The sequence below is a fragment of the Psammomys obesus genome, unplaced genomic scaffold (assembly GCF_907164565.1).
Source record: "Psammomys obesus unplaced genomic scaffold, mPsaObe1.curated_primary_1811, whole genome shotgun sequence".
NCBI classification, from domain to species: domain Eukaryota; kingdom Metazoa; phylum Chordata; class Mammalia; order Rodentia; family Muridae; genus Psammomys; species Psammomys obesus.
This window is the reverse complement of record NW_026596460.1, coordinates 4,216,099-4,229,058: the sequence shown is the minus strand read 5'-3', so window position 1 is coordinate 4,229,058 and position 12,960 is coordinate 4,216,099. Positions and strand designations below refer to the sequence as shown.

Here is a 12,960-nt window from a genome sequence, read left to right as displayed (position 1 = left end):
AATAATAATAATAATAATAATAATAATAATAATAATAATAATAATAATCAATAATAATAATAATAATAATAATAATAATAATAATAATAAAAAACCAGCCATAAAATTTATTTGCCAACACCCTGATCCTCAGCTGTCCAGCCTCCATAGTTGTAAGAAAGAAGTTTCTGTTGCTCATAAGCTACCTACTTCATGGTATTATGTCACAGATTCAGAGTGGATTATCATACGAAATTATAAAAATAATCCAGGGGGAAAAAGGCCTAGCTGGGTTTGTTTGCAAGTAATGCCTAAGAGTTTCACATTTCAGGAGAGCTTATAAAGAAGGATATTAGCCATATAATAATAATATAGGATAAATCTACTAAAATCTATAGCTCCAAAGATGCTAAACAACAAGGAAAACCATAGGGAAGATACTTAATCCTTATTCAGAAGGGCAAACAGGATAGACATCAGAAGTAGGAGAAGGCAAGGAACAGGACAGAATACTTCCACTGAGGACATCTGAAAGACTTCATCCACCAGGATATCGAAGGAGATACTGAGACTCATAGCCAAACTTTGAGCAGAATGCCAGAATCCTTATGGAAGAAGAGGGAGATAGAAAGACCTGGAGGGGACAGGAACTCCATAAGGAGAACAACAGAGCCAAAATACCTGGTCTCAGGGGGTCCTGCAGAGACCTATACTCCAGCCAAGGACCATGCATAGAAAGGACCTAGACCCCCCACTCAGAGGAAGCCCATAGGCTCTGCAGTTTTCACACTGGGTTCCCTAGTAAGGGGTACACAGGCTGTCTCTGACATGAAATTAGTAGCAGGCTCTCTGATCACCCCCCTTGGGGGGGTGCAGCCTTGCCAGGCCACAGAGGAAGATGATTCAGCCAGCCTTGAGAAGACCTGATAAGCTAGGGTCAGATAGAAGAGGAGGAGGTCCTCCCCCACCAGGGAACTAGGGAAAGGGCACAGAGGGAAAAGAGGGAGGGTGGGTGGGACTGGGGGGAGACAAGGGAGGGGGCTATAGTGGGGATACAAAGTAAATAAATACATATATAAATAAAATTAAAAAGAAAAAAGAAATATGAAGCAAAAAGAGAATGATATATATTATATATATATGTTATATATATATATTTTTTTTTCTTAGTGAAAAATAAGTTCACACAAATGGAGAAAAAGATTAGTGATGGCCATTTTGAAAGATACTCAATGGAACAGTTTTACCTAACCATCTTGAAAAAGACAGTAAAATATTTGATTCAGGGCCCAGTGATGGTCAGGGAATAGAAGAAGGGAGGAAGGAAACCTCATGGGATCTGTGGAGTTAGGGGTGGTAAAGAATAGCAATAGAGAAATGTATTTTACTCTACTTCCATTTCATACCCAAACTGGAGTAGTCCAGTTTCTAACCAAATCATGACTCCAACTCTGTGCTACTAAAGTACTTCTTTAAGGTACTCTGTAGGCTTATCTGTCTGTCATTGCTCATTTCACTCTGTATCTGGAAGTGATGAAGTGATGCGCTAACAAGGCTTCAGGTTCCATGTAATACACACCCACACCCACACATATGCACACACACACACACACATAGGCATGCGCATCCAACCACATGCATACCCACACGCATGCACATACACATTCATACATGCACATACACACACACATGCACTCTTATGGAATAGCTCCAGGCTAGTTCAGATATGCTATATTTCTTGGTTCCAGGAATAAATCAGTGACTTGACACACAGGAATCAATTGGCCAATTTCCCATTTTGATCTATTGCCAGTCTCTGTCCCAAAGGGCACACTCAGTAACCAGGACTGTAGTCTAGGCATCATACCAACTGTTTCATGTCTCTACAATGACAACTTTCCAGCATATGTCCTAAATAAACAGTGCTATATTTTATTTACAGTCATGTTTACTTCTGAAAGTTAGTTGTCCTTTCTTTCTGGGATTTCTTACAGTAGCTCTCCACTATTTAACATTATTATCAAGTGTCATCTTTCTGATAAAATTCCTACCACCAGACCTTGGCCTACAACATAAGCATCTTCGTGAGATTGCAACCACACCTAGGCTGCTCCTGTTGTGGTACCTAGTGCTCTGCTTCCCAATGTACCATGTTCTGCAAAGTACGGCATTAAATGTCTACTTCTTCCTTTTCATAATTTCCTATGATGTTGGTGTTCGGATATCACTTCATCTAGGAGACTATCCATGAATCACTACTAATTCCATGCCCAATCTGGAATAGATCTTTTCTCTAAGCTATCCCTGTTTTGTTTCTGAATTTCAATATGTACCCCCCTGTTCCACCCACTCTGAAGACAGAGTTTTCTGTACTGTTTTCTGTACTCAGTACCTGAGCAGTGCCGATGATATAACAGGTATTTAAAGAATCAACAAAACAAGACCTATAAAATAAACACTTTGAGTGTGTGGTTTTATTCTTAGTTGAAGAAAATTAGTTTAATTAAACATAGATAAAACCATACAGAGAAAATTTCTCTATTAATTTCAAAGAGACAGTGAAATACCTAGAGAAATGAGAATGCTATAGCTCTGGAATGTGACTCATTTCCTACTAAAACACGAAGATTGCAACTAACAGAGTTCAAAACTAGAATACAAAATAGTAGGCAGCGACTATGTTAATTCTTTAACATGTTAAAGAAGGAAAAGAACCTAGGGGGAAGGAGGGCAAGAAGAGAAGAATGGGCATTGGAGATTTCCTGGAAAGTCCTGGGAAGTTTTACAGAGTTAAACAGCTGGTATCCTCACATTCCATTGGGCGAATTGTTGCATTGTCACAGAGGATCAGAGGAGCCAAAACAAAGCAGTGAGTAAAGTAAGAGCAAAGTTTAAGTCATGCACAGAACACCAATGGTAGCACTGCACCAAAGAATAAAATACAGACAGATGTAATAAAGTATAGATATGGACTTTAGTAATTTCCTTCTAGAAGAGAAAGGAAGGTTGGGAAGGCTCAATGAATTTGGTCAAATGTAGGTATAAAGGGATCAGGAGACCCTTTACAGCCACTGTCAACGTGACACAAAATATACATATACATTCTGGAAGAGGGAACCTCAGGAGAGACAATGCCAACACCAGATTGGTATGTAGGCAGTCCTGTAAGACATTTTCTCAATTAGTGATTGATGTAGGAGGGCCCATCCCATCCTGAATGGTGCCACGCATGGGCTAGTGATCCTGGGCTATATAAAATGGCAGGTTGTGCAAGCTATAAAGAGCAAGCCAGTAAGCAGCACTCCAGGGACTGCATCAGCTCCTGGCCTAACTTCTCCAATAATGGACTACAAGCCATAAGACAAAATACACCCTTTCCTCACAAAGTCGCTTTTGTTCATGGTGTTTTATCACAGCAATAGAAACCTTACCTAAGATACTACCTTTAGGTATCAATTTATATTTTTATTATAAAAACTACTTTCACTGTACCAATTAATGAGGAATAAGGTGATAATTTGTAGCTTTTCCATGTGTTCCATGCAATGGAAAATCAATCATGGCAGTTAACAATTCCTACTTCTCAGATATTTTTAGAAGTGTTTTGATTAACATGAAATAATTGCCATACTTATGGAGTACACTGTGATGTTTCAATGCATGTATAAAACAGGAGCTGATCAAACAAGGGTAATCAACATTTCCATCTCTTCTCGTGACCTTTTGTTTGGAGCCTCCAATCTCCTCTTTTCTAGTTACAATACACAGACTACAATACAAAACCATAGCCACCCTCTGTTCTGAAGAACACCACAATTTATTACTTTTATCCATATTTAAGTTCCTGTTAGGCAACTTCCACCATCTTTGCTACCCGCAATCTAGCTTCCGGCAATCAGTATTACACATTTAAATCAACATTTTTTTAAATATCATCATGAGATGAACCATATGAGATTTGTTTTTCTGTATTTGTTCTTTCACTCAGCATACCATACTCCAGATCCATGCAGTTTGTTGCAGATGATGGGATCTTATACTTTGGTGGACAAATAATAGTTTAGTCACATATACTACATTTCCTATATTTGGCATTTAGTATTCTGTGGACATACCACATTTTCTGTGGTCACACTTTCACTATGGATCTTTCTAATGTTGAATATCATAACAACAACTGTGTACAGGCATATGTCTGTTGGTTATCAGCATCATTTTTCTTTCAGAAAATGCTGTAAATAATGCTGGGCGAATTATATATATGCCTAATCTCTAAGGCCTGGGTTCCATTTTCACTTATGGTGAAACATACTTTACCATATGCTAAAATTTTACTAATATATAATTTGTATTAGATTCTAAAAGGCCAGGCAAAACCTAACTATATTATGAGCATATAGAGGGAAAGAAAAAAATGTAATTACTCCAAAAGAAAGGAATTACAGTTGGGTAATAAATAATAACAAGGATAATAACGAGGCTTTCAGAATTGTCTGGAATTAAAAGTTCCCTGTCTTCCACTGCAAATCTTGCTGAGGTTTACTTCTTTGATGTTATTACAGATGAGACACTGCTGAGAATATGTGTACATGGGAACATAGACCTGAGCTCTCAGTTGGTATCAGAAACTAACACTCATGCCAAATTTACCTCATAAATATTCATCTTCTTTTGATCACACCATTAACATCTTTTTATCATATTCAATACCAGCACTGCAAATGTATACTGCACAAAATGTCAGGACTTTGTGCACTAAGCAATTAATCTAGAGAGACACAGAGAGGAAAAGAAGCCAAAGAGCAGTAAAATAGAAGTAAGATCATGAGGAAGGCATACTTGCAACACGTTTAGATGTTTGTTTGGGTAGGCTATGAACTGGCTATAACACCACTCATTCCACATCAGATACGGGACCCTAAAGATGACTCACTGGACAGTTAGGAAAATGTAAAAGGTACACCTTATTAACTTCTGGACATCTCATTTCCTACCCATACCTCCTATTAACTCGTATTACAAACTGTCATCAACTTGGAGATAAAGGATAATTTATGCTCAGGGTACACAGTGAATGTTTCTGTCCCCCTGGGAAGCAAGGGACCAGAAAATGAGAAAGTGTGCATGTGAAACCTGAAGCTATTCTGTCCACATGCATTGCGTGGTAAGCAAGGTTATGTGTTGACAGCAGGAATTAAGCCTTGCAGGGTTGTCTGTCAACTGGGGACTCTGATCTAAAATACCTATGGTCTGTCACAGAAAAATTCCTGCTCAGACGGTTGGAGCAGATCTTATTAAGAAAATAGTTTTTGATGCAAAAGAGGAAATCCAGTTTTCAGGGAAGAATTAATATGTATCCCATTTATAATTTTCCTTTGTCAAATGACAGATCAAATATATCCATCAAAGCAAATGCTATTTTGGGGTTTTCATTCACCAAGAGATTTGACCTACACTAAATGAAACATGCCAACATGCACTATAAAACCGTTGGGCACACAGCCTCATTCATATGCAGTAGGGCCCATACTATTGCACTTATGTTTTGAAAGCCAGCTTATTGTTCACAAAACCACAGAAAGGAGACTAGAAAGGGGCTATGAACTGATATACACCAAGTGACTGTAACTGAGCTGCTCACATAGCTTAGCCCCAAATGCCTAAAATGATCTTAGAAGTCACAGATGATTGCTTATTTATACAAGCTAGTTACATGAGAATCTCACGTGCATAACTCTGAAGAAAAAAAGAAAGAACTCACAGAACATAGTATGATTGCTTGACACAGTACTTTTTTAAAAGATTAAAATAGTACATTTTAGTCCCATGACTAACATAATGGAAGTGTTGTAAGTTACCATAAGTGTTGTTAAGTTACACTGTCAAAAAAACAAACAGCTCTCATAAGATGGTTTATTCTTTTTCTCGCTATCTTATATGATGGACAATCTATAACTCTAAAGGAATTTCAAGAAAATACATGTTCCCAAACTTAACACAGAATACTTAACATTTATGTTGATTTTACTAGTTTTTAATGTAAATGTATTTCATTGGTAATCTCATTGGATCTGTTTATATGATGAAGATTATTGCTATATTTAGATTTTCTTATGGTTTAGAAAAATCGCGAAATCTTTCTTCATTTCGGATTAAGAAAGAAAATATATAGCCTTAAATGTACTGACAGTTAAGGTGAAGCTGTGGATCAGTGGGTGTGTGCTTGTCTAGCATGGACAGGCTTCTGGAATTGATGCCTAGCACTGCCAACACAGTGCACCTAATATTCATATTACCTGAAATCAATGTTGTAGGTAAAACCATCAATATCAGGTAAGATTTTATATGTACATATAAAATAGATGTGTATGCAAGCTATGCATATGAATAAATATTTGACCCTCCACACACAACTAGCAACTGGCCATTCAGTTACACATTGCTTATGGATAATTACCTGCCTATGGACTATGACTTGTTTTAAGTGCTTGTCATATCTTTCTTAGTCTATTAATCCCATGAGTACAGCTGTGGAAAAACTGCTGAGTCAGAACCCTTACAGTATAACTGTATTATCTACCTTGCTTTTTTTTTTTTTATACTATTGCTATGAAGGTTAGGTGAGATCTTTCATATTAAAGTATCAAAATTATCACCCTACTCAATATTAAAATAACTTACATCATTTTCCATTTAATTCCAAGACATAACTGTCTTGGTTTTCTTGAGACTAATTCTGTAATATTTGAAAATGTTCTCCATTGATATTTTTGGCATTCAGATACTGATTATAATTCAGTTAATTATATCATGGTAACAGTAAACAGTATTCTATGGGACCTCTCTTTTGCATACTCCTTTCAAATATACATGCTAGTGTATGCACACGCAATAATGTGTATATTGCACATAATATGGTATAGATGTGAAGAAGACAACAGACCAAACAGTTCAACTTCAAGTATTCCAGTCTGAAGTTAAATAATTCTACATTTTTATTATTTATTTATTTCTGAGAATTAAATAGTTTCAGCATACATTGTATCAAATTCATCTTTAGGTCATTCACATTTCATATACACAGAAGAAAAACTGCTTCAGCGCATGAAGGTCACACAGAACCATTCAGGGATTAAAGTCCCCACACTAGCATTCTGCCCTTCACACTTCCGTCACTAAAATTTTCTTGCCATTCTTTTCCTAAACATGTTGTAGAAACACAGGGGGCTCCAGCCCCGAGAGAAGATGCAGGCTCAGCTGCTGTGTCATATGTGTGTCAGCAGGTGGCAGAGAGGGAGAAGCTATGTCTACTCTCAGTGTTCTGACCTATGAGCGTCTGAATAACTAGTAGCCTAACATTCCCTGTGAAAAGCAAGGCTGAGAAGACCATCAGTCTGGTGCCAGGAGGCCTGGACACGGAGCTAGCCTGTGATAACCACCAGTCTGGCACCAGGCAGGCCTGGAAAGAGTGGGGGTGGGGGTGGGAAGCAAGCAGAGACTAGAAGAACTCCATTTGGGTCAGCAGCCCATCCTGAGACAGATGGCCCTTGCAAGGGGCTACTCTGGTGGGCCAGGCCAAGGGCAAGCCTGAGACAAACACCAGACAAGAGCCATGAGGCCCAGAAAGGGAGCTAGTCAGAGATGACTACCATTCTTGTGCCACAAAGGCCTGGGGAGACAGACCATGCCTGAGATGACCCCTGCCCCTTGCCATAATGCACGAATGAGTCATAGCGCTCCTGAGACCACTCCTAGGACAACCCTAGATACTCACTGACTCTGGGCTCCACTACGAGGAGCAAGTAAATGGTGGAGAAAAGGAAGAGAAAAAGAAACAGAAGGATGTGGGCACAATAAAGAGAGGCAGAGGTAGAGACCTGAGGGTAGTGAGGAACAGCCCGAAGAGTAGCCAGTATTGCTACCTGGGATGTGGGCGTCCTGGCCTGGCCTGGGTCCATGGCTCTGGAGCATCAGGGGTCTGTTACCACCAAAGGCCAGATGGATAGTCCTGGTCTGAGCTGCCACCTGGGGACATGTTGATGTCTGAGGGCTGTGAAGAACTGGCCTCACCTTTCACCTGAGGGCCTGAGTGCAGCAGAGCCAGCCCTGCCTCTTTTGCTGAGCAGTGGCAGCTCAGATGAGGGAAAAACGCCCTCCTCCCCTCTCATTTGCCTCACTATCTATGGCAGGAGTTAAAGCTGGCCTCTGTGGTCATGGGGAGAACTGGCCCTGTCCCTCACCAGTTGCAACATTAGGAAGAGGCCTTGCACCTCAACTGGGCAGCAGTGTAGCTGCAGATGGGGTGGGAAGGTGACAGGTAAGGGGTGCTTTTGCTGGTGAGCAAGCCCTGTGGGCCTGAGAGCAGAAGAACCAGCAGCCTGACCAGCTCAGATACTACTCAGGCTGAGATCCAGGGCTTTGAATTGGCCCACCCAACATCGACCTCATCAATAAGCTGGTTATCTGAGAGGAGTCCCAGTGAGGTTCCTGTATTGACAGAGTAGCAGATGCCAGAGGCCCCATACCAGACCCATTGCAATGAACACTTCCAAGGAAAGAAGTGTGGACAAAAGTGTCAAACTATAGATTCCACAGATTTTTTTTTTTCTCTGTTGAGAGGAGGCTGCAAGGGGGTAGGGCTGGTACAAGGGGAAGGGGAGATGAGTGGGACTGGGGTACAGGATGTAAAATTTACAAAGAACCAATAAAGTTAAAAAACAAAGCTGGGGGCTAGGGTTGGTCTCTAAAAAAATATCTCTTTAGAACACAGTGAGAAAGACTGCATTGCTAATCCACCAGTGGAGGTTGGAGCCAGGCCTTGACCCACTTCAAAGGGTCATTGGGTACAATCCAATATGATCTTGTGGCCCTGCTCCATGTAATAGTTATGTCTTGACAATAAGGCATTTTCTAATTATTTTAAGGATGCAAAACCAAAATTATGGCACAGAAAATATACAGGGCATTTATATGGGGACGTGGACCACACAATAAAACAGCATGTTTGGAGACTCTAGGATGCCACTGTAACAAGCAGAAGGTGACACACTGTGCTATACTCTCAAAAATCCCGTGGAGCCAGATTCCTGAATACTCTCATGCCTGTAATTTCTGGCAGTTATACAGAGGGAGCACTCTGCACACATGGTGCCCTCTCTTCTTGGGCCCACAGCTCTGGTCCTCTGGCTGTCTGCATTCTTGCTTCAGGTGTCCATTACAGAGGGATGCTTGCTTTGGCATAGTGACCCCACTCCACACAGTGCTCCAGCTGTCTGAAAGGTAAAATGGAAAAACCTACCCAAACTACACTAAATTCTCTCCTAATAAGAAAACATTCAGTTCCAGAAAAGTCTGTCAGACCTGGGACTAATGATTACTGATGATTTACAGTGTAGTTCATTGTATTCTGCCTGATAGAAAACACTAAAGGTACTAGAAAAATATTAGATTCTTTTAAAATGTATCAGATCTGTTAAAAATAACAATACTTAGAAATAAAGCAAGTTTCTTTTTAAAAGACCAAATGTAACTTTCATCTTGGCAGTGCTTTCCAATTCAGCCAACCTCAGGTAAAGCCTGAGGTCTAGGGGACTGTCACATAAAGCAGAGACCTACATATCAAAATTAATATAAACACTCCCATTGGATGCTGGGAAAATGGCCCAACCAAACCTTGCTATTATAAAGCTGAGAAGAGGGTATTTGATAGAACATTTTATCATCAGACATCAAAGTCTCAGAGGCATTACAATCATGACTCACACTAATGGATGCTGCAAAACAGTCTCAGAAAGGATGTCCTATGTTGTTAATGGTCCTGTGAACAGGGATAGGTATCCACTCAGGAGGTTGATGAAAGCAAATATATGTTCTCCTTGAGCTTGCTTTTAACCCATGCCTCAGATAATTCCCTCAGGTAGAGACTGCAGAGATGTAAAAACCATAGCTTCAAACTACACAACACAGAAGACACTGAAGTTACAAAATATAAAAGCCAAATAGTGTGAAATATAAGAATTATTCTAGAATATCAAGTAAGTTCGATGCTTATGTCAAAATGTGAATACAAGACAAGCATGTGGGAAGCTGGGATCAAGGCAGGGATCAGAGCCTCAGTGGGTGGGAAACCAGGCAGATGCTGCTGATGCAGAGAATGAAGCAAAGTGACTGAGGCAAAGAACTTCAGGATGGAGTCCAGAGAGACTAAGACATAAAAATTGTGAAAGACAAGGTTACCAGTACATGTAACACAATTGAGAATCTAACAAACACTACGTTGGAGTGGCAGCAGAGGGAGTAGAACAATCTATGACAATATAATGGTTGAGAGTCTTTAGGAAGTGTTGGCAGACAGCAGTGAAGTGATGGAGGAGTTCAGAAATGCCCAAATTGCATGCTTCAGAAAACCCAGAACATATCAATTACAGTGAAGATGAAGGACATTAAAAAAAAAAAAAAAAGAACCATTCTTCTGAGATTTTTCCTGGTAACATTCTAATAACACTTCATGATATACCCTAAACCTCCATGGTTCTTTACATTAAGTTCCTGTTCTTAATGGCTTTCCCATTAACTCCTACAGCAAACCTTGACTCACTCTTGAACAGTGTGGAAACAGATGATCAATAAAATGTCTACAGAAGACAACATTTTCTTTTCTTATTTAGACTGCTTTATTGCTAGAAAAAAAAAGGTTTCATAAATAGTAATTCTAAGTAACTGCTGAACTGAGTGAATAAAAAGTTGAGTGTTTCTGTGAATCATTTCCTATTCCTCAATGGCCAAATTAGTCATTCTCTCAGCACATTTACCAATTCAACTTTAATCATTGCAATACTGCTATCCCCTGGACCTTATTAACTGACCCCAACGGGCCATGTGACAAAGCTGGGTGCTGAAGAAGGCACTGTTGGAGAGCAGTGGGAATGTGGAGCCTGGTGGGAGGCCTTCACACCATTTAGCATGTGACCTGGAAGGGGACTGTGACCAAAGGAACATGTGCCCTTCTTTTCTCTCTTTTGTGTACCAGACAACATTTAATATCATCAAATGTTATTGCCATGATATCTACTGAATGTACAAATAAACATGGCCAGTGACTCTTGGGCTGAAACTGCTAAGACTATGAGCTGTAGCAACCCTTTCTCTTTAGTAGTTGATGATCTCAGGAATTCATTATAACATCAGGAAACTGACTAATGCAATAGTGATTATGTTTTTTTTTGTTTTTTTTTTTAATAATTGTCTCCTTCACTGCACAAAAACTGGACGGAAAAGGTCAAACAGAACTCCTTCTCTTGATCCTCATTGCCATGCACTCCAACAGAAAGGCAACAAGTGCTTCAAGCCTGACAGCTGACTAAATTAAGAGGATGGCAAGGAATTTGAAATATGAATTCTGCTTTCTTCACACATATTTTCAGGAAACAACAAAGCGAGGCAATGAAAGAGCCAAAACCCAACCTAACCAACCACATAAAGCAGAACTAGATGAATAACGGTGAGTATACATGAGACCTGCTGTCTGAGCCAAAGAACAGTTTCCAATGCTGGGATGTTATATGTAGCATGTAACTGATGAGTTAGACACAAAATTATAAGTGCCACAACAAAATGAAAAAACAAAAAAGGAATGGACTACTATGCTTAAAAATGCTCATGCAGAATAATTTAAAGTGCTGGTCCCCATCCAACCTTATAAAATTTAGCTCTATAGTAAGAGTTCTATTCTGTGCATTACTCTGGCAGAACACTTCTTTAATCTTAACATTGGAAATGGGTGACATCATCTTTACAAAATTACTTGAGGGAATAGAATTAATATGTAGACAACTTATGAATAGTAAAAGCTAAAGATTTCCTTTTAAGTGCTGAACAAAATCAAATCCAGTTTCCAATTATAAGGACAACACTCCACATACATGAGGATCCCATCTGAAATATACACTAAGCTTGTGTTTCCCTGTGGAGGCTTTTCTCAAGTGTCATTCACACTCAACTGCTCAAAATGCAAAAGTGCCAAATTTAATTTTTAGGCCATTTAATTAAGTTAAAAGATTTTTGTTTCTCTTCACTCTAAACAAACAAACAAACAAACAAACAAACAAACAAAAAACAAAACCCAAAACCAAAATGAAAACAAAAAGAACCAACCCACAGAAATTCTGAGTTTTTTGCTTCCTTCCTTCAGTTCAGTAACCGGGCAGTAGATAAAAGAAAGAGGCACAAGCAAACAAGCTCTGCTGAAAAACTGAAGCCAGGCCAAGAGTTCTCCTTCCACTGACTCTGTGAGCAGAGTCCTGGTGAGGGTACAGTTTACTCACTGGTTGGAGGAGGTAGATGAGGGATTCTTCTTGGATGATGATAATCGGCAAAGGAGTAATGTTAGTGGCTTGGAAAAGGGTATTCACAGATGACATGATTTGGTCAAAGCGCCCACCGAGGCCTCCCAGGGTCACGATGACATCAACCTGAGCAAGGAAAGTGAAAGTCTAAGCCATATATTTGAACAATGCGAAACCATGGAAAAGTATCGAATACCTGAACTGTGCTTTCATTGCCATAATAGTTCCTAAGCTAAGAGGAAAGCATGTATCATTTCTGCTGCTATAAGGAGAAACCAAGTTGCTTGTTCAAGGTCACTGAGCTGGAAAGTGGCAGACCTGGGTGTCAAATTTAGTCTATACTGTCTGCCTGTTCACCTAGCAAACCAGCAGGTCTCACTTTAGTTATTCATTCATACGTTTCTTCATGCAGATGACATGATTTATAACATGTCCATACAGTCAAAGCTCATGAATGGTCAGTAAGCAGAAAGGAAGGAAACACTTAATAATGATATTGTGCAAAAACCTTGTGTTCATTTTAAAACTTACAGTAATAATCAAGCTATATAATAGTGGTTGCTTAAAGGACAGTATCTTGGTTGTATGTTTTAAAATACATTGCCTTAGATAATATGCAGTCTGTAAAGATGGCAGG

The 12,960-nt window shown here is 39.5% G+C and overlaps 1 protein-coding gene and 1 non-coding gene across 3 annotated transcripts in view; one reads left to right on the top strand and one right to left on the bottom strand.

Moving 5' to 3' along the window:
- The window catches only part of Tpk1 (thiamin pyrophosphokinase 1), a 368,986-nt gene that overhangs the window by 143,698 nt on the left and 212,328 nt on the right, over nucleotides 1-12,960 (bottom strand). For both annotated transcript variants that reach the window (XM_055598333.1, XM_055598332.1), the window contains one exon: nucleotides 12,303-12,449. In XM_055598333.1, coding sequence (XP_055454308.1) covers nucleotides 12,303-12,449 — 147 coding nt within the window. The remainder of the gene's footprint in view (nucleotides 1-12,302; nucleotides 12,450-12,960) is intronic.
- LOC129669982 (small nucleolar RNA SNORA17) lies at nucleotides 7,209-7,339 on the top strand. The gene has a single exon (XR_008719110.1). It is a non-coding gene; the product is annotated as a small nucleolar RNA SNORA17 (small nucleolar RNA).